This window comes from Canis lupus, chromosome 3 (genome assembly GCF_048164855.1).
Source record: "Canis lupus baileyi chromosome 3, mCanLup2.hap1, whole genome shotgun sequence".
Taxonomy (NCBI): Eukaryota; Metazoa; Chordata; class Mammalia; order Carnivora; family Canidae; genus Canis; species Canis lupus.
In genome coordinates, this window is record NC_132840.1 from 78,344,498 (window position 1) to 78,370,582 (window position 26,085).

At 43.2% G+C, this 26,085-nt stretch overlaps 2 protein-coding genes and 1 long non-coding RNA gene across 7 annotated transcripts in view; 1 reads left to right on the forward strand and 2 right to left on the reverse strand.

The window, feature by feature from the left end:
* The window catches only part of SCN3B (sodium voltage-gated channel beta subunit 3), a 25,167-nt gene extending 16,494 nt beyond the window's left edge, over positions 1-8,673 (reverse strand). Inside the window, exons 1-2 of one of the 5 annotated variants that reach the window (XM_072822448.1) lie at positions 8,565-8,673; positions 7,208-7,289 (exon numbers count right to left, since the gene is read on the reverse strand). In XM_072822448.1, the coding sequence (XP_072678549.1) occupies positions 7,208-7,262 (55 nt within the window). In that variant the 5' untranslated portion in view covers positions 7,263-7,289; positions 8,565-8,673. Of the gene's footprint in view, positions 1-7,207; positions 7,290-7,656; positions 8,093-8,205; positions 8,230-8,564 lie in introns of those variants that run through there. The other 4 variants (XM_072822449.1, XM_072822451.1, XM_072822450.1 and 1 more) reach the window with 4 other exon arrangements.
* Positions 7,581-13,811, forward strand: LOC140631151 (uncharacterized). The gene is made up of 4 exons (XR_012028799.1): positions 7,581-7,795; positions 9,138-9,265; positions 11,534-11,594; positions 12,974-13,811. It is a non-coding gene; the product is annotated as an uncharacterized lncRNA (long non-coding RNA).
* A 3,518-nt stretch (positions 13,812-17,329) lies between these two features.
* On the reverse strand, positions 17,330-17,827 carry LOC140625297 (large ribosomal subunit protein eL21-like). The gene has a single exon (XM_072812582.1). The coding sequence runs from the start codon at positions 17,810-17,812 to the stop codon at positions 17,330-17,332; it is 483 nt and encodes a 160-aa protein (XP_072668683.1). The 5' UTR covers positions 17,813-17,827.
* Positions 17,828-26,085: the final 8,258 nt, after the last annotated feature.

Here is a 26,085-nt window from a genome sequence, read left to right on the forward strand (position 1 = left end):
CCCAGAGGAGGGACAATTATTCCTGGTGGGACTGGGGAGAGAGAAAGAGAAGGAAGATGAGGCTGGGGTCTAGAAAGGGAGCTAGAACCACACTGTGAAGACCTTTCTATGAGGGGTCAGATGTTTGCAAGCCTCAGAGAGATGTAACTAAATCTGAAGTCTATGGAAAAAATGTAGGTAATTCTGATGCCTGGTGGGAGATGGAGCAGCCTTGAGGAAGACAGTGAACTGACCACTCGTCTGGAGTGGAGAGTCGTCTTTGCAGAGGAGTAGAGAGAACCAAAGTTAAAATCTGGAGAGAGGTCAGATTGGGGGGAACACCTTACATGCCATATGGAGGTCTGGACTTACAGTCCCCGCCCTCTAGAAACTTGTAACCCATAAAAAAAAGGCAAGTACATCAGACTGTACTTTCAGAATGAGTCAAAAGTGGGATGTGGCTGCCAACAAGGCAAGTGCAAATGTGGGCTGCATTAACAGATGTACAATGTACAGAATGAGAAACAGTGCCTCTGCACTGTTCAGAACAAATCTGGATCATTATAATCAGTTCAGGGTGTCACGTTTTGCAAAAGAAAGTTGTTCAATGAGTGCATGCCCAGAGGGGAGCAAGATGGAGAAGGGTCTGGGGAAAAAATCTGGGGAAAAACAGATGGGAGGACGAGGGGGTGCCTGACTTGGACACAGAACTTATCTGTCTTCAAATATTTGAAGGGAGGCCTGTGGAAAAGAAAATAAATTCTGTCCAATTCCAGAAATTATAAGAAAGTAAGTTGAGCTCATTAAAAAAAAAGAGAGAGAGAAAGAGTTTTCTGGTGCTAAAGCTGTTCACTTAATGCAAAAAAATATTTGGTAAAGAGTTTACACTTCATTGTATGGAAGATTAAAAAGTGGGATGACCATGAAAGATTCCTATATCAGGACTTCTAGGGCCCCTTCTGATGCTACCTTCTCATGAATAATAAAAACAGAAGCCCTAAAAAAAAAAATGAAGCCATACACATTGATATTTAAAAGCTAGTACATACCCACCATTTGCTTCAATGTGAATGGAACTGGCGGGTAATATGCTGAGTGAAGTAAGTCAATCGGAGAAGGACAGACATTATATGGTTTCACTCATATGGGGAATATAAAAAATAGTGAAAGGGATTAAAGGGAAAGGAGAGAAAATGAGAGAGAAATCAGAGAGGGAGACAGAACATGAGAGACTCCTAACTCTTGGAAACGAACAAGGGGTAGTGGAAGGGGAGGTGGGTGGGAGGATGGGGTGACTGGGTGACGGGCACTGAGGGGGGCACTTGACGGATGAGCACTGGGTGTAATGCTATATGTTGGCAAACTGAACTCCACTATAAAAATATACAAAAAAAGAAATAAAGTTTAAAAAAAGCTACTACACTGTAAATGGTTAGTCTGTTTCTGTATTGGCAAACAATTCATTCTAAAAACAGAGGTTTAGAGCTTAAAATGAGATTGACTAACTAATTGAGTCAAAAAATAAATTACATTTGACTGACTTTGAAGGCAAAAATTGTCATTATTAAACACAGAGTTTAAAAAACAAGTGGCACTGGAATTTCTCACCTCACTGATTGCCAGGGTGGATTTGGCTGAACTGGCTGGCTAGGCAGGTGTCCCCTTCCTACCTCACTGCCCCATGTGCATCCCTCCCAAAGCTGTGCACTTGAAGAGGACAATCTTATAAAGGAGGGCCATTCTTTGTCAAGGGCATATGAGAAGCTGTGCTCCCCTGCTAGAACCTACAAACAAGCTCTCAAGATCCATTTGTCAGAGAACATGGGGTAGTCACGCTTTCAACACTCCGGACGTATCCGAATGAGGCACTGCAGATGGCAGTCACCTTTCTATAAAAACAAACAAGTGGCACTATGATGGAACTTAGAACATCAAAGTAAAATCAAATTAATTGGTTTTAAAACTCTCAAGCAAGCGGAGGCTGGTCTTATATGGTAGTCTGCAAGAAGATCTCCTGCTTCTGCATATGGACCATCACTTCCAAGGAGAGAGGCTCTGTATCTAGAAAGAACTGATCAGAAACACTTTCAGAGTGTGATGTGTTTGAAGTCTTGATTGTTGACCTGGTTGAAAAAAAAGAGAAAAGAAGGTGTGGTCTGTGCAAAAGTTTGGGAATGAATAGAGGATGTGTATTGAGAACTCTGTGTCGCAGGCAGCCTTAGGGCATATTCATATTTAATGAGACCTGGTATAGATTAAGTTAGTTCAGCGATGATGGCTTCAAAGCAGGATAGGAAAATGTACCAAGGAACGCACAGGAACAAATACAGAGGCAGGATGAAGATGTACTTAGCAGCTGAAGGCCTCAGTTTATCTACTCTTTAACCTCTGAGACTCAGTATATTCATCAACAGCATGCTGAAAATAACATCTATCTAATACAGTATTTTATGGAGTGATTTATAGGAATGTGCTTTGTACGCATATGACTTGTTAAGGTATTTTACCCTTCATCTGCTTGTTAGCTATTCAACAAATATATTGTGTGCTTATCACGTGCCAGGCACTTTTCTAGGCAGTGACAATACAGCTGGGAACAAAACAGAAACCATCCCTGTTTTCATGGAGTCTACACATCCCAGGGGAGGGTGAGAAAAATAAGATACATTACAATAAGTACTATGAGTAAAAAGAGGGACATAGGCACATTGGGGACAGCCTCATGGAGATGGTGACAATGAGCAGGCACTGAAGGAAAAAAATGAGGGAAAGAAGAAATATATGAATATCTGTGAGCAAGTGTGCCAAGTAGAGGAAAGAACATTCCAAGGATCCTAGGGTTGGAGTGTCTATTGAAAGCAAAGAGCATGATAAAGCACAGGGAACAAAGTGAGAAAGAAGGACACATAAGCCGGGGCTAGATCACAGCTGGTCTACACAATTAGAATTTTGACTTTTGCTCGGAGTGACATGGGGAACCCTGGAGTCTTCTGAGTGGAAGAATGATATGATTTATACAAAATTACATGATCTGACTGCTATGTTGAGAATAAGTGGAAGAGGTGAGGAAGGACAAGTATGGAAGCAAAGAGAATAGTTAAGAGGCTGGTATGCTGATCAGACCGAGAGACAACTCAATGGTTTTGCTTGGATGAAGGTGGTAGTAGAGCTGCTGGGGTTTGAAAAGGAATAATTTACTGGACCAACACCCTTGAATAGGTGACAGGCGATGTACTTTAGTGAACAAGTAGATGAATTGGTCTTAAATAGAAGCACAGTCAGATCGTTTACGGTTAAAGAAGGACAAACAGAATCTATGCAGTCAGGATATGACTATGGATAGCATGGCAGTCTCCCTTTTTCCTGAGTTGCTCCCGAGATGACAATAATTTTTTTTAAGATTTTATTTATTTTTTATTAATGAGAGACACAAAGAGAGAGAGAGAGAGAGGCAGAGACACAGGCAGAGGGAGAAGCAGGCTCCATGTAGGGAACCCGATGCAGGACTCGATCCAGGGTCTCCAGGATCAGGTCCTGGGCTGAAGGCAGTGCTAAACCACTGAGCCACCCGGGCTGCCTGAGATGACAATAATCTAAGGTATCATCAGAGAGCAAGTGCTACTGACTGATTCCCTTCTCATGGCCAAAGCTCAATTTCAAGGCATAAGAATTCTGCTCATGGGGGTCTAGATAGTACACAAAATGGCCACAAAATTCTCTCATCCCTCTTTGCTTGACCTTTGCTAACATAACTTGTGGCTCCTTCCATCAAGAGGTGAAATCTAGGGCAGCCCAGGTGGCCCAGTGGTTTAGCGCCGCCTTCAGCCCAAGGTGTGATCCTGGAGACCCGGGGTCAAGTCCCGTGTGGGGCTCCCTGCATGGAGCCTGCTTCTCCCTCTGTCTGTCTGTCTGTCTGTCTCTCTCTCTCTCTCTCTCTCTCTGTCTCTCATGAATAAATAAAATCTTAAAAAAAAAAAAGAGGTGAAATCTGTTTTTCCACCCCATGGAGACTGCCGCTCTGTCTATGAAACTCTCTAGATATCCAAGAAACATTGTACATATGGCAGGTAATCAAGCCACATGGCTGACTGTAAGTAATAAACTCCTGGAATAATCTTGGCCAAATCATTGGACCTTTGGTCTCTTCTTCAATTTCCATGGTAATAGTGAAGAAACTTCTGAGAAGGTAGAATGTGATGTTATTACTAATGATTATATTTAACTAAGGAATGGTATCGATCTATTATGAGGTGGAGAGTAATGTACTGAACTCACTCCTCTCATGCCCCCAAATCTTTTTCTTCTTTTTCTTCTTTGGGCATTACTACATTGCACCTCGCCCCACCCCAAGCCCATTTTGCTCTAGAATGTTTTTCTTTGTGGTAAGATAATAAATAAAGACTCTGATTAGAATGTAAATACTTTAAAAAAGAGGATAATAAATGAAGTTATCTGTAGATATTAACACCCTGAAGTGATTTGTCTATCAGATTAGCCAGTCACTTAGCAGATCCTTGAAAGAATGGGGTGCAGCAAGGTGGGCTGCTAGGAGGAAGAGAGGAAAACATGCCCCAATACAGCAGACACCTGGAAGAGTAGACCTGGACCTACAGGCTAAGCAGGTAAGGCAATGGCGTGACGGAGGGGAGGAAGAGTGGGGGCTCAGAAAAAGGATGAAAGGACAGATAACCATCTGGCAATCCAGCATAGCAGCACATGTGTCCATAAGAGGTACTAGAATAAGTACTAGAAGGTTGAAATCAGGAAACAAGAGTTCTCTAGCAAGTTCTTCCCTCTCCCTGAGCTCATTTCCTCACCTCTAAATTAGATATAATACTACTTTCCCCCTGAACACCCCCAGGGATTGATAGGGTAACCAAAAAGAAGTAATGAATTGAAAAATGCTTTGCAAACTATAATGCACCAGGCAAGTGTTGAGTTTTTTTTTTAATTACGTATTATATACTTTGTTAAAGGAAATAAGGGAACTCTTCAATACGTGCAGAAAGTAATATCATGGAAAAGAGTCTTTCCATTCATATTGCATCATGTGAAAAATCAACTTGGGAAGGGAGAACTTATCTAGTCGAAGTGGTCTTCAAATACTAGAATTACATTCAATAAAATAAAATGAAATTGCATTTGTGAATTGAGGCTCTTTCTCTTACATCTGATGATCAAGTTTCCCAAACCATCCCTCTTTGCTTCTGCAGCTTTTAAGTTTTGTGAACCAGTGTTCTGGTTATAAAGAAGCTGAGAATCAGCAAGCATGCGTGTGATGTGCCCATCTCTTCCAAAGGTTTTATTTTGGGGTGCGGTGGGGAGTGGGAGTGAAGAGAGGGGTGGACACTGCCAAGTTTAGCAATATTCTGTAACTATTTCCTTACTCTTCAGTCTTAGACATTATCTGCTCCAACTTCCAAACTTTACCTATGAGGAACCAGATACTCTAAGGTCGTTACATAGCAAGCTAACGGCAGAGCTAAGACTCCAGAGCTAAGACTCCAAGCCAAGCTCTGTAAGTCTTAAGAGAGGCCTGGAATAAAATGGCATGCCCACCCCCACCCCTGGAATTCAGGCAGGGATGCTAAACATTTAAATTAAGGTTTGGGAAGAAAGGCTCTGTAGAATCTTACCCGGGCCCTTGTCTGCAACTTCATTTCCCGTTGCTTTACCCACACTTTCTTATCCAGCCAGACAAACCTCTCCTAAGCCTCATGTCCCTAGTCTTAGCCTCCCACCCCCCCCCCCCCCCCGAGGAAATCCCAGCCTTAAATCTTCAAGGCAGGTGAGATCATTGGCAACCTATTATGTCTGCTCCATCTTCAGGTGTAGTCTACTCTACTGGGAATGGATGGCGGTGAGTCTACCCTTGGGATTGGCATTACTCTCCCTCTTTGTCCTTCCAGGACTGTCTCATCAGGCATTTTGTTCAACAGGAAGCTTGGCTTTGCTTTTGGTCACATGCACAATCCAGATAATGCTGGCAGCCAGTAACTCCTGGAGGCTTAATAAAGTGATACTAAGGCAAAGAGGCAATTCCCATCAGCATATTTGCCACTGCACAGGCAGGATGAGTTTCATGCCAACCATGGGAGAATAATCCCACATGCCCGGTTTCAATAAAGCAGGTGGGCACGATCACTTCTAATTATCCTGGTTATTGATTTTTAGCATAGAGGAAGGTAAAAGCATGGAAAAAGTAGGAATGTAGAAGATCATGTGAAGCAATATATCAACTGAAGAGCACTTATATTTGACCCGAGGGTCTAATCAGAGGCACCAAAACAGAGATGCCCACAACTACACAACCATCACATACACACACATACATACATCCTCACCAGTCCATTCAGATGCCCATTCTAACATGCTCAGACATACACTAACACACACATTCAAACACCGAGGAATACACATCCACACAGTAAAGCATACTCTCAATCACATACTCAGATGTTATCACGTAGACTCGTTAACTCGCTCTACACACTTGCAGGCACCTCACTCCGACACTACTCTGCTCAGCCTTACTGTTGGAAGTGAAGGTCTTCCTTATTTGGAGGGAGAAGGTCACCTTATTTCCTCACAGCAAACAAGAACCTATTCATTTCTGAAAGCAAAAAAACCGCATAGCTTCCCAAATACCAAAGCACCTTAGCTTCGCACATTCATGAAAAAGAATAAAGATGCAATGCCCAGGTGCCTATTAATCAAAGCCATAGCTGCAAATGGCTGAAGCCTATTTCCCTTATTAGAATCAAACAAATGGATCAACAGAGAAAGTGTTTTCACTCTCAAAATGCGTGCACCCGGCTTTTTTAAAAAAGGCACGGGAATTAATCTGAAGACCCACCGATTTCTCACTGAAAAAAATGAAATGTAAATGCAACCGAGATTTTTCATAATGAACATGACTGCATTCCCTTTCAGCAAAGGAAAAGGGGGGAAAAATACTTTGGAATCAACAGGAAACAGGAGGAGTGGTGGGAAAACCAGCAAGGGTGGCTCAGGAATAAAGCAGCAGGAGAGTAAGCAGGTGTTTTTCCAATCTCAAAAATCCCAGCTCTCATGGAACCCCTATGGATTTCCGTGCCTGGCAGGCAAGCCTAGAGGGAAGCCAACCGGGGCTCCTTTTTGTCACAAACGACACGAATCAAGTGTTATTATCGGTGGCATTATTACTGTTCTCTGCATCTCGCACGGCAGGGGGCTGGCTGGTACTTACCCCAGAAGATGAGCACGAGGGAAGCCAGGGGAAACAATCTGTTGAAGGCAGGCATCTTTTTTCTGGCGGGTGGCTTCCGGGGCTACACAGGGAGATTCCCGCGGTCAACAATCCGCCCTCTCTGATACTTTCGAGGAAACCCTTTGGGGCGAACTGCCCCAAGGGGGCGACTTTCGGACCGAAATAAGGGCCCGCGACCGAGCCGGGCGGGGGGTTCGGCTCCGAGCTGAGCGGGCGCGCCGCCCCGAGCCGGGGAGCGCGCGGTCCCCGGGGCCCGTTGCCGGGATCCGGTTCAGCACCGCGGACAGCGCCCTCCCCGCGCCCCCGCCCCCCGCGCCCCGCGCCCCCGGCCCCGCGCCCCGCGCCCCGCGCCCGCTCGGCTGGAGGAGAACGGCGCTGGCTCTAGGCGGCCGGGCTGTCCACGGGGCCCATGCGGAGCCGCCTCTCACCTCCCCTGGGAACAGCGCCGCGCCGACCAGGATCCGCCGAGGCCCCGCAGCTTCGGCTTCATCCGCGTGCCCCGGCTTCCCCGAGCTGGGCGCGCCCCGCTCCCCCGAGGCCGCCCGGCCACCCCGGCCGAGCTCCTAGGTTCGTTCCCCCTCGGCCCCGTCCACGCCCGCCCGCCGCTCCCCGGGAAGGTCCGGAGGGGCGGGGAAGGAGGCGGAGGCTCCCTGGGTCGGGCCGCCGATCTCGGGAGAGGGTGGCGGTGGGACGAGGCAGGGAGGAGGCGGGGAGGGCGGGCCCCTTCCCCCGGGCTCGCCCCCAGGTAGTGCGGGGCCCCGACCCTGGGTGGCGGGTGGCCAACTGCCCTTCTCCGGGTCCCCCTTGACCGCGTCTGCTGTCAGCCTGGACATGCGCAGGCGGCTGTCCTGCCCCCGCACCCCCGCCCGCCCCCGCGGACCCACCCCTCGTGCACACGCTCCCCACCCCCAAACAGGCGTGCCCCTCCCAGGGCCGAGCGCGGGGTGGAGCCTGGGGCGGCGCAAACCCCTCCAGACCTCGCGGTGTCTGGGCCGGCCGGCTGCCTCCGGGTCCCCGCGGCTCTCCCCAGCCCCGGGCACGCCTCCTCGCGCCGCTGCACACCCCCCGGCGACCCCGCCGCGGCGCGGGCACAGGCTCGCCGGCCTCCAGCTCCAGGAACGGGAGGGCCAGGTCCCTTTCGGGCAATGATGTCATCCGTAATGTACACTGTACACGAGAAGCTCCGGGCTCCCCCCCCCCCCCACTCCGCCCCCAGCCCGTCCCCCTCTGTGCTCCTCTTCTAGCCTTTGTCCAGCCTTGAGTAATGGGGTCCGGGCACACCGAACGCAGCAAGATAATCCCTGTTGCGGAGAAGGGGGGTAGGGGTGAGGCGCACCTGTTCCGTGTTCACCTCCTCCGCCAGCGAGGTGCTCAAGCCTTAGCGCGCGAGTGGTGCTGGGCGTGGGGGCAGCTCCCTCTTGTTCTAATCGCTTTTTCTTTTTTCTTGTCCCCCCCCCCCTTTTTTTTTTTTAGTTTAAAAAGCAGATAGATTGTGGTTTGGCTTCTTCCAACGGTTGGCCACTCCCTAGTCCTAGCAGCTGTTTCAGTCTCCCCCCCCCCCCCCCGCCGCCGCATCTCTGGAAGGGAAACCTGAAACTTTAAATTCGAACTCAGATTTGTTATAAACTCAAATTGACATAATACATTAGGAATGCCTGGAGCTGAAATGAAAGACTAATACAAAAGTTTCCCCCTCCAGGCCCTTCTTAGTCCCTCCTGCTCCTTTTCCAAAAGGGGAAGCTTGACCCTGATATCCCAAAACAGAACGGGAGAGTAACAGCTGGCTGTAAACGAACCATAGGCAGGAAATTCTCTTTCCTAACATATGACAGGACAGCAGAAGGTTCTCCAAGATAGGATCTTCCTGGGCAGGGAGCCACCAGGCCATAAACTCTACGTTGTTTTGAAGGCCAAGCCCTTGAAGCACAGTGAATTAAGCCTGGAAGAGAAGTTAAAGTTGGCTCTTATAATTCAGCCTTTCCAGTTCATGAATCCCCCAAGAGCCTTCCTGATGAATAGGCTCCACCTTTTTCAGTGGTAAGAGCTTACTACTTCCCAAGTTAGTTCCTTCTGTTGTTCAAAGTTCTTTTTTACATTCAATCGAATTCTCTGTACTCCTCTTCCCTCCCCACACTCCGTTAAATGGTCCTTCAACTGTTATCATCTCTCTCTCAGGAAGATTTTTAGTTTGTCAACATGATTCTCAAAGTGACATCCAGAACAGGGGATAATGTTCCCTGTGTGGTCCGAGCAGCGTAAATCCAGGGGAATGACAGCCACACTTGCTTTAGAGGGAGAGGGTATGTCTATTCAAATACATTTACTGCCCCGCCTCACTCCTAATGAGCTTGTGGTCAATTAAAATTCCTAAGTATTTTTCACTTGAACTGTTGCAGAGTCACTTTTAGTTATACACGGAATTTTGGGAAAATGATTACGGAACTACATTTATTGCTGTTAACGTTTACCAGTTTCAACTAATTGTCACATCTTGTTAATACTCTTATTGAATCCGGGTTGAATCATCCAACATATCTCTATTCCTTAGCTTTGTTTTACTTCTAGTCTTGACAATCACCTGATCTAAACATAGGTCTGTTTGTTTTTTAATAGATAGGGGGAAAAAAACCCAAAGAGTCCATTGATACAATTTTAGAGGCCTCACTCTAGCTTGATAATGAGCTACTAATTAGACTTTTTGGTATGGTTGCTCAATCACAAATAAATACTGAAATGTATCTATGTTCCATATTTATAACATGACACATCCTGAATATTTAAATCATAGGGTCTATGTGAAAAAAAATTACATTGATAGTGGTCCAGAGAAAAGAGGTAAGATTAATGGTTTACATTTACTTGGAAATAGATGTTCAGCAATATATTTCAAATGCTTCCAAAGTGGAATAAATTACCTTTTGTTACATTCAAGCAGTCGTTATCCAAAGAATTACTGGGATGTTGCAGGGGAAAAAAATCTCATATAGGTTAGAAATTTGGAATAGATTACAGATAAGGTTCCAACAACCTTTGGGGTTCTATGATTTTATTGAAAGTAAATGAATTTGGATGGGTCCAAATACATAGAACGACTGAGGTATTCTCCGTCTGATAAATCTGTCAACCACCACCCCCACAACCACCACTACTACCACAGTCGGAATTGGCTTCATTTTACATAATTTTTCTTACATCCATTTGTGCTATTAGGAAATAATCACAATGTTCTTTTCTAAGCGTTTACCATTCCCATTTTAGTCACTTTGAGGATTTTACTTGAGATTTTAGGAACCATGTATTTGCTTCTGGTCTGCATATACCCTTCCCCTGTCTCTCCTCTATTGAAAATAGGAGCATTTGGTCTTTCCAGTTTTCTGACATTTTCTTTGATTTTTGGCAGTGGCTCTCCGTCACTTTCGCAAGTACCTTGAGTTCCCTCAAGTACCTTCTGCCTTGTTTCAAGAGTTTTTAACTCATTTTAATTGTTCCAGTTACGCCTTCCTCCTTTCTGCCATTTCGGCTTTGCTACTTTTTTACTGCTTTGTTTTTAACCCTTTCCAATTTGATGGTTATCTTTCCCTTACAGTGGTTGGACGAAACCATCCATTCTAGTCTACAAACAGTAGCTAGAGCATCTTTTGTATTTTATAAGATCATGTACCTTCCTTGCTTTAAGCCCTTCAGTGTATTTCGTTGCACCTTAATAAAATCTAGACTCCTCACCATGGCCTAATAAGGCCTGCTCTGGGCACTGGCTGTTCACTTATCTTGTTCACAATGTTCACATTTTTAAAAAATGTACCTCAAACTTATTAAGCTTTTCCCATCATAGAGCCTTTGTGCCAGATGTCCCCTCTTCCCAGAATGCTCTTTATCCTGTGGCTAGTTTCTTATCATTAAGGTCTTGCCTCAAATGACTTCTCCTTAGAGTGGCACTCCTGGTCACACTTTCTAAACTAGTTTCCTGCTCACTTCCCCACCTGAAGCTACTCTCTATGTCATTATCCTGCTTCTTGTTCTTTATATCTTCTCTTATTATCCAAAATTACTTTATCTGAAATTTATTTTTTTAAGATTTTATTTATTTATTAGAGAGAGAGGGGGGGGTATGAGCAGGGGAGAGAGGCTGAGGGAGAGAGAGAAGCATACACTCTGCTGAGCAGGGGGCCCCATGTGGGGCTCAATCCCAGGACCCTGGGATCATGACCTGAGCTGAAGGCAGACACTTAACCGACTGAGCCACCCAGGTGCCCCACTTTGTTTGAAATTTAATGCACTTGTTTATTTTCTGTTTCTTCCTATCAGGATGCAAGCTTCATGAAAGCAGCCTTTTTTTTTCTGCTTGCTGCTGTACTCCTATGCCCAGGTTGGTACAAGGCAGATTATTAGATCCTTTACGAATCCTGAATGAATGAGTAAATGAACAGATGAATGAGAATAGTGTGGAAAGGGTGAAGAGCCCAGGCCATAATCAATATAGGGAACAGAAAAAAAAAAAATCAGAGAAATGGGAGAAGACCAGGATGACACAATGCCACAGTAGACAAGGAAAGAAATTATTGAGACTTGAGAGATACTCCTTCTGAAAGAGGACTCCAGCCAATTGTACTCAGAGATTGAGAAAGAGGAAAGGAGTGGGGCCTGACATATGTAGAGATTTTGAGGTGGAAGGGGGAAGAATGACAGACATGGAAAGAGGAAAGGCATCTGAGATATGCACGGAGACATTACTTTTCCTGAGGAAAGAAACCTATTTCACTAAGATCATGGGGGACATTAGAGACAGCAGTGGGGGCAGTGACACTGAGGAAAGATAGAGTAGAGACCTTAAGATAGACATACGGATCTTTGTAAAGGAGGCAAAATTATCTACTGAAAAGTAGGGGGTGGGGAGGACCAGGGGAGCTACAGATGGGACAGTCGCTTTGGGCCCATTGATGCTTTTCAAGATCAACACATACCTGAACCAAGAGTCAAGATGCAGAAATCAGAGCCCAGTGTAAGCAAGTCAAGTGACCTGCTTTTGCTATTCTTAATGGATTTTGAAAAATAGTGCACAACCCGTGGGACAAGGAGAGTAAAAAAACATGTTTATTTTAAACTGTGGCCAAAGAGCACGTGTGGAACTGGGAGATATCAGGCTCCCCCAAATCGTTCCATCATCCTGACTGCCAGCTGTGTGGTTACTGTCACCAGCCAAGGGAAGCATGGGATTAGGACAGGAAATGCTGACATGAGGACCAGACGATACAATCCCTTCCTGCATCTGCACATGGCAGAGAACCTGATAGGTAAAATGAGGCCAAAAATGTTTGTCGAATTGAATTGAATTTCATCTGAACGATCAGGAAAGCCAGAACATTCTTGACACCCGGGAGTGCCCCACAAACACTCATTACACACCCTATATGCGAGAGAAGCCAGTGTCACACCGATCATAACCAATCTTTGGGAGGCCCATGGTATGTATCCATGAGAAAGCTATTAATAGGAAGTTATAATAATCTGAACATTTGAATGGGAAAAAAGAAAATAAAATTAGTGATAAAGTTACTTCAAACTTCTCAAAAGAAAAGTTATATTTCAAGAATTGCTGTTAGCCAGTGTAATTTCTCAATGCGTTTCTGGTGGGGCATCTTAGGCTAGAGAGAAGGGGAAAAAAAAAAAAAACTTTTGGAGAAATAAGTGTCATTATTGCCTTTGCTGCTGACCTAAATACTCCGGATATTCTGATGTTTGATGCAGGAGCAACACCTGAGCCCTGGCTGACTCAATGCTCATCAGAAACAATATCGAAGAAGAAGAAAAAGAAACCACAAAATGACCCCCAGGTGGGGGATGGGAGGCCTGTCTCAGGCCTCTTTCGACTCTGAGATAGGACTGGTACTTTCACTTGACCACTCTGAACCAATTTTCTCTCTCTAATTGTCTGTCCTCCAGAGTTACTGGAAACACAAATGAACTAATGCGTGGATGTGTTTTGGATTTTGTAAAATCTTATAAAACCAAGAAGTATTAGGCTCCTGTTTAGATTATTTCTTTAATCCTTACAGAGATGTGCCCAGCTGTTAACTTCAACAGGATAAAAAATAACCAACTTTTTGTGATTTGTCAACACCTTTCTTATAATTTTCATCACCAACATCATTATGTTCATCATCATCTTAGTATTTGAGAGCATGCTTTGGTCCCACAATGATATGCACTTTGTATGGATTAACTCATTGAATCCTCACAATGATTTTAAGGAGTAGACACTATTCTCTTCCCCCACCCCTAGGAAATAAATACAAAAGTTAAAAGATTCGCTCATTCAATTTGTATACAGCAGAATTATGACACACACCCAAGGCTCTTCATCTTCAAAGTCTTAAGGACTTAACTTCCTATAAGGTATTTCTCAGCCATTAGAAATGACAAATACCCACCATTTGCTTCAATGTGGATGAAACTGAAGGGTATTATGCTGAGTGAAGTAAGTCAATCAGAGAAGGACAAACATTATATGGTCTCATTCATCTGGGGAATATAAAAAATAGTGAAAGAGAATAAAGGGGAAAGGAGAGAAAATGAGTGGGAAATATCAGTGTCACTCTCAGTGACAGCACACGAGAGACTCCTAACTCTGGGAAATGAACAAGGGGTAGTGGAAAGGGAGGTGGGCGGGGTGATGGGGTGACTGGGTGACGGGCACTTGACGGGATGAGCACTGGGTGATATGCTCTATGTTGGCAAATTGAACTCCAATAAAAAAATAATAATTTAAGAAAAGATCTTACCATCAAAAGATACTTCCATGTGCAAATCAATCAGAAAGTTGATGACTCCTTATGTAGTGTGAAGTTCTAAGATGAGTACTCTGTGTGTGTGTGTATTTATATGTGAGAGAAAGTAGGTATAACCTCTCTACTCACAAAACTTTAAGTATTATGGAAAATTCTGGAATCTAAGTAAGTACACAAGAAAAACACAAATGAACCCAGCATGTCTTCCTTCCTTCCAATTTTATTTTTTTAAGTAATCTCTACACCCATGTGGGGCTCAAACCCACAACCCCAAGATCAAGAGTTGCATGCTCCACTGACTAAGCTGGCCAGGCTCCTTTGTTTGTTTGTTTGTTTCCTTCTTTCTTTCTTTCACCTTCTTTCTTTTCCTCCCTTCCTTTCTTTCACCCTTTTTTTCCTTTCTTTTTTCTAGAGCAGGGAGGGTTTATAATCACATTATTTAGAGAACTCACATGGATTAAAATGAATGAAAAACTCCTTGTTTGTCTGTTTTGTGTGTGTGTGTGGGGGGTTCTTTTTGAAAAAGGAACAACTGCTTGGCCTCATCTTACAGTTTTATTTTTAGGAACACAAGGTATTTTGTTGAATTCTCATGATATGAGAATTAAAGAGAATTAGAGAGATTAAATTACTTGTGTACTGTTAAACTTTACTTGTTTACCAAGTGCTTGTTCAATGCCAGGTATTGCATTAGTCTCTGGCATTAAAACAATAACAAATTGTGTGGTTATGATACAGGTAGCCTGGAAGACGGAGCCATGGATTATACTTTGAACCTGGGGGGCAGGGAGATAGCTGGGAAAGTGAGGCAATATTTGAGTAGATGAGTAAAATTTCCCAAAGAAAGGAAATGGTGGGGCAGCCCGGGTGGCTCAGCGGTTTAGCGCCACCTTTGGTCCAGGGCCTGATCCTGGAGACCCGGGATCGAGTATCGTGTTGGGCTCCCTGCATGAAGCCTGCTTCTCCCTCTGCTTGTGTCTCTGACTCTCTGTGTGTGTGTGTGTGTGTGTGTCTCTATGAATAAATAAATAAATAAAATCTTAAAAAAAAAAAAAGGAAATTGTGCATTGGGGGTTAAAGGGTGTTCTGAGAGCCTCATCTTGTAGATGCAGGTTGCACTCTCCTGATTCTTAATCTGGGGCATGTGTCACTGAATAACACTGCCATTTTCAAGTAATGCCATGATTTGGAGTGGCTGAATGGAGCAATGGGAAAGAATGATGTCTTTGGAATCAGACAGGTTCACTCTGGATGCTCTGCTTGTTCCTTCTGTAACCTTGAGCAAGTTATTTAATTCTTCTGAACCTTAGTTTCTTCTGTCATAAAATGAGAACAATAATATTACTACCTACCTGGTAGCTACTTATGAATATTAAATGAACTAAACATATAAATCACCTAGAACAACACCTGGCCCTTAGCATAAGTTTGTTTGTTTGTTTGTTTAATATGCCCAATGTGGGGCATGAATTCACCATCCTGAGATCAAGAGTCACATGCACTACCAACTAAGCCAGCCAGGTGCCTCATAGCGTAAACTTAATAAATACTATTTCCCTCCTTCTTCATAAATAAGGAGTAGGCATTATTGCTTTCTACATTTTTTTAAAGGAAACTATATTCAAGAGAAGTTCAGTGACTTAGCCACTCAACTTGTATGTGGCTGAACCATGAATTCTCTGTTTTCTATTCTTTGATGTCCCTCATACACCACTCCCACTAGTGGTGGGGCTCAGATTTCCACTAGCAGCTGTGTGTTGCCAGGAAGAGGTCAACACAACAACTCTAGGACTTGGAGGAGGAAAGAGAAAAGCCTCCATATCCAGACCATATGAAACAATAACATAACTTTTTTAAAAGTTTGCATTTCTGTAAGTACTTATAAGAGAGTGTGTCTATGCCAAGTGTTTGGGAAAGGCACAGTGCTGGACTTCGTGTTTCAGAATGATTAATGAAGTCACACTGAGAAAACTGACTGAGCTGAGCTGAGTAGCTGCCAAGGTCTTTCATCCTGCCCTTGGATTTCTTCTTCCATTCTTCCACCCCATGATGGAGATGGCTCCCACAGCATGCACTTGTACCACAGCCTTTATCAAATAACTTGTAACTGGGTGTGCTGGAGTCCATTTCCATCACTAGGCTGTGTTCTCCCCTCTAGGACAAAGATTTGCATTCTGAGTTTTAATTTGGGGATTGAAGGACACACTCTCCCTTGCCATGGTGGTAAAGATGGCCCCACCTCTCTATGTTCTTCAGCCTTAAAGGAGTGGCCATAGGAACTCACTCACCTTTCAGATGAATGAAAAACCTATGTTGGGAGGTGGGGATGAAAAACATAAATACAGGCTTCCTTGGGATAAGTAAAATTTGAATTTCCCAGGGAAGTTGTGAAAATTTTAATTCACCTTTGAATCTGCAGAAATTAAGAAAGTTCTTGGAAAATAGTATTAAAGACACAATTTATACTGAGGATCAGACATCAGAGGTGACAAGGTGGCACATTTACAGGTGGTTATGTTATAAAACAGAATAAGAGTGAGATATAGAGGGTGAGATAAAAGGTTGGCTACATCTCAAATGGTAAAAGTTAGACAAAAAAGGTGCATTAATAACCTTCCTGAAGCAAAGATAAGCTTTCTACAGGAAGTGATTGAAAAGCATGACATCCTTGACAGGTGAACCAACATGAACAAAAGCATAGAAGCAGAAAAGTTTCAGACCTGACATCAAGAAAATGAATGACTTAGTTTATCTCAACCCTGGGCACACCTAGAGAAATAATTCTGGAAATGTTAAATAAATAGTTGTGAATGTCTATTAAGGAGTCTAGACTTAGTCTGAGGGATAATTGGGAGTCACTGGAGGTTGAGGTGATATCAAATGGGTTTTAGGAAAATTAATCTGACAGAAGGAGACATGGAATGGGGAAAATAGGAGAAATGGTTGTAACTGTAGTAAGAAGGAAAAAGAGCTGGTGTAGGGCAGTGTGAGTGGGATATATCTGATTCAGAAGAAAATATGAAGGTTTAAAACACTGGATTTGGCGAATAACCAAGGGTGCGGCAAAGGAGAAAAGCTCACGCTAGTCATGGAAGAGGGGATAATTTTGAGGCCATTCAAAATTATAGAAAATATAGCAGCAGTGGTGATTTGGGGGAGAAAACTGATGGACCTTGGGTTTTGTTTGGTATATATTTCTTTCTTTCTTTCTTTCTTTCTTTCTTTCTTTCTTTCTTTCTTTCTTTCTTTCTTTCTTTTCTTTCTTTCTCTCTCTTTTTTTAAGCGATCCTGAGGTCTTTTATTTTCTTCACATTTATCAGGCCATGAATTCATAGGGAATGGGTTCTAGCAGTTCAGGCTCCTTTCCATTGGTTCTCACAAAGTGCGCTTCTCTGGGTGGGGCAGGCTGGCTCTTCAGTTGGACCCAAGTACCTTTCTCTTTGGCTTCCTTCTTTTCCTGATCATTTTCCTTCACACGCTTCAGGAAGCTATCTTGGCTCTTTGAGTGTTTAATATGCTCGATGCAGACATTAATTCTCTTGGCAAAAATCTTGCCCTTAACTTGTTTGTTTACAACAATGCCAACAGCATGCTGAGTAACATTGTAGACTCTTCCAGTTTTGCCATGGTAATATTTGTGGGACATTCCTTTTTGAACAGTGCCCATTCCCTTGATATCCATAATATCACCTTTCTTATAGATTCGCATGTATGTGGCCAAAGGAACAACTCCATATTTTCTAAAAGGCCTAGAGAACATATAGCGGGTACCTCTCCTCTTTCCCTTTGTGCTTGTCATTTTGGTGAATTACTGAAAGATAGTAGTTCCGCTGTTTGGTATATTTTCTGTTGCAGATCCTTATTGATTGCCTGTAAATTTAAATCTGGTCCTCAGAAGAGATCATGGATTTAGTGATCAAGATAGGAGAGTCATTCTTATAGAGTGATAATTGAAGTAATGGAAGTGGCTGATATTTGAAAGAGAGTCTATACAGTGATAGGAGATCTAAGGATACCTAAATTTAGGAGAGTAGAGGAAGCAGTCAAGCCAGTAACAGAGATGGAAACTGATCAAAGTTATAGGAGATCAAAATAGTGCTGTGTCAGGGACGAAAATGGGGGAATGTTCCATACTGACAATGAGTGCTGTAGCAGAGACTTCAGTAAGATAAAAATTGGCTTGGAGACTTAGTAATCAGGAAACCACTGATGACCTTATGAGGAGTTTCAGCTGAGAGTCAAGAGGAGGCCATACTATGGAAGAAGCTGAACAAGAAGTGTTGGTGCAAAACTAATGGATGCAATTGGTTTGATTATATTTTCGAAACATTTGATAGTGGGAGTGAAAGTGTTGATAGGGATAGGAAAATGTTGATAGGAAACTACAGGATAAGTAAGGATTTTTCTGGGAAGGTCATAGAGGCAAAAGCTCAGAAGTTAAGACCAAATTTGGAGGAAAAGGGCAATCGTGAGCTTGGTAACAAGGAGGAAGGGTTTGGATCAAGAGCACTGGCTGGAGTTAACCTCAGCTTTAGGGGCAGGGGAAGAGGAGAAAGTGGAAGAAGACACAGGGATGTGGAGGTAGCAAGAAAAGACTTTGAAGTTACTCACATGAGAGAGATTGTATGTCAGTAAAACAGGCAATAAAGTTATTTTCTGTAAGTGGGAAGCTGGACACAACTGGGACCTTGAGGAGAATGAGAGATCGAAGAGTCTCTAGGAAGTGGGATGATTAATTAATGTAAAATGAACAAAAGCAGATGTGAGTATCAGTAGACCCAACAAAGAATGGATTGTGGTGGATCCTTTCCAAATGGCTTCAAGGCTTTCTCCAGTAAACATTGCCAACCATTCCTGAAGGCTGGAGAGTGGCAAAGTGGAACAGGAGAAGTCCAAGTTGCTGAGACATCCTGGAGTGTCTGTGAAATGGTTAATTAAATGCCAATAGATGTGATAGAAAAGAAGAATAAACAATCAGGGGGTGGGGCACCTGGGTGGCTCAGTTGTTTAAGCACCTGACTCTTGATTTCAGCTCAGGTCATGATCTTAGGGTCATGAGATGGAGCCCAGCATCAGGCTCCATGCTTAAGATTCTCTCTCTCCCTCTCCTTCTGCCCCTCCATCCTGCACGTGCATGTTTGTGTCCTCTCTCTCTCTCTCTCTATTTCTCTCTCTCAAAATATATAAATAAATAAAAATCAGGGAGTAACTCATGGTGAGAGGAAGACTAAAAAGCAATTTTAGGAACTGCAAGTAGTTGAGAAAGAAGGAAGAGCAGGAGATTAGAGGGGACATCTGGAGGATTGACATCTCAACGTGGAGCCACATCGAGGGAAAAGCAAGTCTGTATTGTGGAGGTCCCACTAGTGACTGAGTACGTTGCAGAAGGAAGACATTGGAGTTGAGGAGATCAGGAATATGTAATTTTTCAATTTATATACTTCTGCAAAAACTGGAATTATTTTTCCAGCAAGCACATACTGCTCCCAGAATGTTTTTTTTAAAACAGTAAAATTAAAACAAACTTCTAGCATCCAAAGGAATAAACCAGGGAGAGAAATTTCAGGCTTAGATCCAGGCCGATTAAGTCAATAATTCTTTACTGAACTCATTAACTGTTCAGCTGGACTGTATTAAAAGTTGGTGGATGTTTGCCCATCTCTGGAATTAAAAAGAAAGGAAAAGAGCACGTGAGGCCAGAATATGCGGAGCATTATCTGCATAGACTGTTGGCATTCCTGAAGGTGATGGCAAGGAGGAAAAGAGAGAACAACCATTGCTTAGATCAAGAAGCCCCTGAGTAAGATGGGCAAAGTATCAGAAATTGGTGGAGACCTTCAAGAAAGGTACAAGAGGGACAGAGTGACTTCTATGAACTCTGAAAAGGAAGAGTTGGATCACCTGGGCAGCGCTACTGTCTGAATACGGCAATGGGGAGCAGGGATAAGGAACAAGCGTCTTCCAGGGGAGTAGAGGTACATGGGGCATACGGCCTCCTTTGAAAGGATTATAAGAGATATAGGACTTTTGAGGGCTGGGGGAGGGAGTAAGAAAAGATTCAGTTAATAGACGTGAAGGACATAAAAGTCAAATTTGGGGAAATATTTGTTCATAAAAGGACGAGGTTGAGTTCTTAATAACACCATAGTTCCTCTGCAACTGGCATGTGTAATGTGTAAATATAACCCCAATAAATAAGCAACTGTGCATTGCTGGCAGTCCCTGGGGCCCTAGAAGGCCCTGAGGGTGGAGTCAAATCTCAGAGGGAGGAGAAGATGCTTCTTGTTTTTAGGCAGAAGGAAAGATACATGCCCTTGGCCCCTTCCCATGAGTAACTGAGGCAGAAACTAAGAGAAAAGAACCTGCTTCTCTTTTAAGTCTCCTCACTAATGGTCTACTTCTTCGGTCTTCACCTTCAGGACCACAGTGCATAGAGAGAAGAGGATTCCAGCACTTTCCTGAGACTTACCAAGCAGAGGATGGTGCTTTCAGTTTTAAAGCAAATCAACAAAAGACTTTAGATCCTTTAAATTCTACTTTGAATTTTCAGAAAGTGGTTAAAAACAATCTAAGCGATATACAAAAGATGTGGGTTTTTTTGTTTTTGTTTGTTTGTTTTTTTAAAGGAAGGAAAAAGGAGAACTACAGGATCTAATTCATACTCAGCTTAAAAGTTGGATCATGGTACCAAAGACATTGCCAATACCATGGAAGGGCTGCTGTTTATATCCTACTTATAACTAATGTTTTTGAGTTTGTAATTGTGGAGCATTGCATATATTATCTCATTTAATCCTGACAACAACCTGAATAGGCATGTGTTATTATTCTGCCCATTTTACGTATAAGGAGACTGAAGTGCAGGATGGCAAGGGAAAGTCTGCAAAGTCACACAACTAACAGGTGGAGATCGTGGAGCTCAGATTCACGATCATCTGACCACCTTTCCTTGTATCCAGGAGCTTCATCTTTCAGAGGAAGTAAACACAACATGGGGTTAACTGGCAATAAGAGAAACCTGGGTTTGAGCCAAGGAAGAACTTCCTGAGGGCTTCAGAGTGGAATCAAGGAGAGAGACGTATTCCTGGGGTCATTTAGGTATTTTCTTTCTTACCCCCCTCCCCATTCTTTTATCTTCTTTCTCTATTTCTTTTTCTTTTCTTTTTTTTTTTTTTTTTCTTTCTTTTTCTTGACTGACAGGGCAGAGACAGAGTAAGAGCTTCGAGCTGATGTAACCTATTTGGTTTCATGGCACGGACTTGGGAAGCTTCAACATTCACTCCTCACCCGTCGGCCCCTGCTGGCTCGACACCCCCAGTGGAAAGAGCAGCACCAGATTTGCAGCTTTCCTAGAAGTTCCAGGGCTGGCAGCAGAAAAGTCATTCTCATCTAGTGTGGTAAGACGAGTGTTCAGAACAGTTGCCGAGTTTGAGAGCCTTATTTTAGATTCCCTTAAAAAGTCACCTCCTGCTCTGCGTTTGGATGAGTATCTGTTCCAGCTAGATGAGACCGGAGCTGGAGCCGCCTTCCTGGGCTGGTTGGTAATTGCAGTGGGAAGACCACAGTAGCAGATCGTGCGGGGTGAGGACGTCCCACCTGAGCTCAGCACCCCAGGCTAGTGGTCGTTGACCTGCTCTGGGTTTGTCCCCTCCATCCTGCCCCTGGCAATAATGTCATTTTGACCTGGATCTGGGTATGGCTACTCTTGACGGCCCATGCTCTTCCAGGAGGTGGAGACACAAAAGTAGACAAACACCTACACTTGGAGGCAGAGAACAGTGACTCAGAAATGTTTGCTTTCACAGAAACCAGAGCAAGAAGAAAGGGAAGATAGCTATAAAAGACTTTCAGGTCAGACACAATTAAACCCCGTGACTTGGGCAGCCCAGGTGGCTCAGCGGTTTAGCACCGCCTTCAGCCCAGAGTGTGATCCTGGGGACCCGGGATCAAGTCCGGTGTTGGGTTCCCTGCGTGGAGCCTGCTTCTCCCTCTGCCTGTGTCTCTGCCTCTCTCTCTCTCTCTCTCTCTGTGTCTCTCATGAATAAATAAATAAAATCTTTAAAATAAAATAAACCCGTGACTCTAAGCTTATGAAGAAAAAATTCAGCAAACACGTCTTGGATGAATACAATCACATCCTACAGAAGGTTTAAAGAGCTTTATTTTTTTCTCTACTGCTTTATGGTTTTATACATTTTCCAGAATTTCTATGAGGAGAATCTATCTCTTTGAAATCAGAAAAAAAAAAATGCAAATGGGAAACGAATACAAAGGTGCGGACCAGTGCAGTCCCAGCCACTGGGGCCTTTCACATAAAGATACTTCAGAGTCCCGAGCTTCTCCCTCTGAGTTCTCCAGAAAGGGGAAGAAGAGACCAGCACAGAGGACACAGGCAGATGAGGAGAGGGCCGAGGAGAGGGTGAGTCCACACTCTGCCTTCCTGTGCTTCTGTTCATTCTACAAATATGTCCTTCCATTCCTGGAGGGAAAGGCTATCTCTGGGAAGAAGTATCCACTGGAAATAAGACTTTGGGGATTTTTTCCCCTGAAGGTATAGGCTTGAAGTGCAGGTAGACCAGAGGCCCCTCCTGACTCTGTGTCTTACGTAAACTTCAGAGTTTATTTTTATCTGTGTTCCAGAAAACCTATCAGTATAACCCTAAGGAAAGTCAAAGTATTAGGAATGATAACATTTATTGAATGTTAATTACATACTAGGCATCGAATATTATTTTATCTTGCCTTTGTACTAACCTTGTGAGGTAATGCAATTCACATTATGCCCATTTTACAGATGAAGAGGCTGAGGACTAAAGAGGTTAACTTGTTCAACGGCCCATAGCTGCTAAAGGTTATGGCCCAGGACCTGCGTGATTTGGGTGGAACTCCAAAATCAGTCCTTTCACCCACTATGCTTCTCTACCTTTCCCAGGGTTAAAAGCGGGGTTGAATTCTCTCTGAAATATTTCCTATGAAAGCCCAAATTATAGTTGACTCCCTGGATACCACGGTGGTCCATGTGCCATTTGGCCACTTTAAAAGACTTTATATAAAAAAAATTTTAAAAAAATATAAAAAAAAATAAAAAATAAAAGACTTTATAAAAAATGAGGCCAGACATACTGATGAAAAAATTTTTCCATTTGATCTTTTGTGATCCAATTACCTTGGATCCATCAATACTTTTATCCCTGGACAGTCAATCAAACATATTTATTTAGTACCTGCTATGTAAACAGCATTGGATCATCTCTGTGTCTAGTGCTAAAGGAATGTGAAGAATGTTCTTTGTTCTCAAGGATCCTATAATGTACCCAGACAAACAAAACTGATGACCTAAACTCTATCATAGTAAACTATGAAAATCCTTCCATAGTTCCCCATTATGATGAAAATGATGTGTCCAGTATGGCTTCCTTCATCTCCCACCCCAACTACTCAGCATTCATCGGTACACACTGAAGGCTGTTTTCAGTATGCATCTATTAACTTTCTGCTCCTGGGCTACTTTTCCTGGCCATGAGTGTGGTACGCCTGCACAGGGCAAGCTGGGAGTGCCAGAGAATTAATGCCACAAGGAGCATAGGATTCTGGTTCATAAAGAGCCCAACTTCCTGGTGTCCTGGGTAGGTGATCCATATATCTATATATCTTGGAGTTTCTCAGGGGGTGGAGATCCAGGCTCCCCCAGTGGTGATCTGTTCAATCATTCACCTTTACTGCTTCCATTGTTTCCCTATCTAATTTCCCCACCTCCCAACCTCCTAAATAAACTGTGGGTGCCCAAAATCTTCTGGGAGAGGCTGAGGTCAAAGGCAGTCTGACCCCTGCCTGCCTCCTGACCGGCTTTTGAGCCACACCCCTTCCCTCTGCTGTGCTCCAACCACGCTGATTTTCTAGTGCTTTCCTCCTCCATTCAAGGTGTCTATATCTGTTCTCTGTCTCGGAGATGCTGATCTTTCATCTTTACATGATTGGTTTTTCCCTAATCCCTCATGTCTCTGCTTAAATGTCACTGCAAGGAGAACATCTTTCACCATCCAAGCTGGACTCAGTCTTGCACACTGCAGCTTCGTCTTCACATTTACATTTACCCTTTGTTACTACACGTCGACCGGTATGAGCCCGGCTTCCTGCTTGATTGTGAGCACCTTGCAGTGCAGGAACATGTCTGTTTTCTTCACTATTTTATATCCAGAGTTTAGTACAGTGTCTGAAAATAGTTGGCACTTGCTACATATCTGTTGAATGAATGAAAAAGAGCAGATTGCTATGAAGCAATTTGGGAACCATTAAGTAGGGCTCTGAATGGTTTGGGTACAATGAAATTGGGAAAATGAGAGAGAGGTTAAATAGGGAGGGCTTTGTAAGGAACTGCCCTCAGCCTTGAGGAATAAGATTTATAGATGAAAAATGGCATTTGCCGAGCCCCTGCTATGTGCTTGGCATGATATCAGGCATCCTAACAATATGCATTATATAATGTCATCTTCATAACCCTGTAAAAATTATTTCCATTTTTAAAATGGAAAAATTGACGCTCAGAGAGATTAAGTAGCTTGTTCACAGCCACAAAACTAGAAAGGGATGGAACCATTTTTCAAATTCAAGTTTTCCTCTTACCAAAGCACATTCTCCTTTCGGTGCTACCTCAAAATGTATGCATTGATCATACAAGCTACCAGGTGATAAAGTATGGATGAAGCTGAGCAATCCATCATCACTCCTGGGGAAAAAGAAAAGCCTCTGACCCAGTAACCGTAATCAATTGTGTAAGTTCTGTTAGCTCATGCATGATAAACTGAAAGAGCTCTGGCAATAGCAAGTTGTTTAGAAGCACAGAGACCAAGTTTCCATGTCTATAAACATGGCGATATGACATCTGCCTAGGTCACTTCTTTGAATTGTTTTGAGGCTCAAATGTGAAAACATTTTAAAGTGCCTTGCAAATTTCAAAATTCCTCACTGACACAAATTGTTAGGGCTGTGCTCTGCTTTTTTTCCAGATATTGCTTAAAATCACCCTGCATCCTCCTATTAAGAAATAGCAATGAAAGAGTTTCATGTCATTAATAAAATTATACAATAAGGAGTAGAAGGGATAATGATAAATAATTTAGCTTATTCACCTATCTCCATGATTATGTGAAGATTTACTGAAATTGACCCAAAAAGAAAGCTCCTGGGCAATGCTTTAATAAATTAAATGACGAAAATTTCTTAATACTAAATGGTTTTTTTTTCCAGTAAAAAGAGCCATGGATTTTAATAGACAACAAGATTAGAATGATAAGTTTAGTGAATATATCCCCCCAAGAGTAGATTCTTTGGAGGACTGGCTGAGTTGTAACTTTCCATTGTCCCAGCTTTTTGATTAATAAATATTTAAAATATAGAGGAAGGAAACATTTAACTTAATTGTCTGTCAGAGTAAAAAAAGAGAGCAAAGTGATAATTCTCTTCTTTTCAATTCCCAGCTTTTAACACCTCTCAGCATCAGCCTGACGGATACAAGTTGACCACAGTGCAATTGCCATTACATGATTGTTCATCTCTCAGCAGGTTATATGGTTCTTTGTGTATTCGTACATTCTGCTCTGGGTTTGCACTTAATGTCACTTGCTTCCACCTGCACACTCCTAGAAGATTGTGTTAAGTTGTGCTATAACAATGTGGGCACACAGGGAACTATATTTCTCAGAATTCTCTACCATGTATGGTTCTAGTTTAGAGTTGGCCAAAAACAGAACTTGCATGAGATTTGGAAGGCCAAAGTGAAGCAACAGCCATTACTCTCGGAAGTATGTCATAGATGGACACAGAGGTGCCTTCTTTCTCTCCTCTGCTCTGTATCTAGCTTGTCTTCCAGACAGCAGCCCTTGACTTGGCTGTGTACCCACTGACACAGGGGCTAAGGGCAACAGCTTCCCATAGGCCTCTCCAGAAATCTTCCCTTTGTGCCCCAATTTAGCAGCTCCATATGACTGCTTCTCAGACTTCCCTGCAAGCCCCAACTTGTACACTTGTGTCAGCATTTCAGGAAGACGGCTGAGTGACTCTTTTTTTGTTCTC

Coding starts and splice junctions, on each gene's coding strand:
- LOC140625297 (XM_072812582.1), bottom strand. CDS start 17,812: ATGACAAGCACAAAGGGAAAGAGGAGAGGTACCCGCTATATGTTCTCT.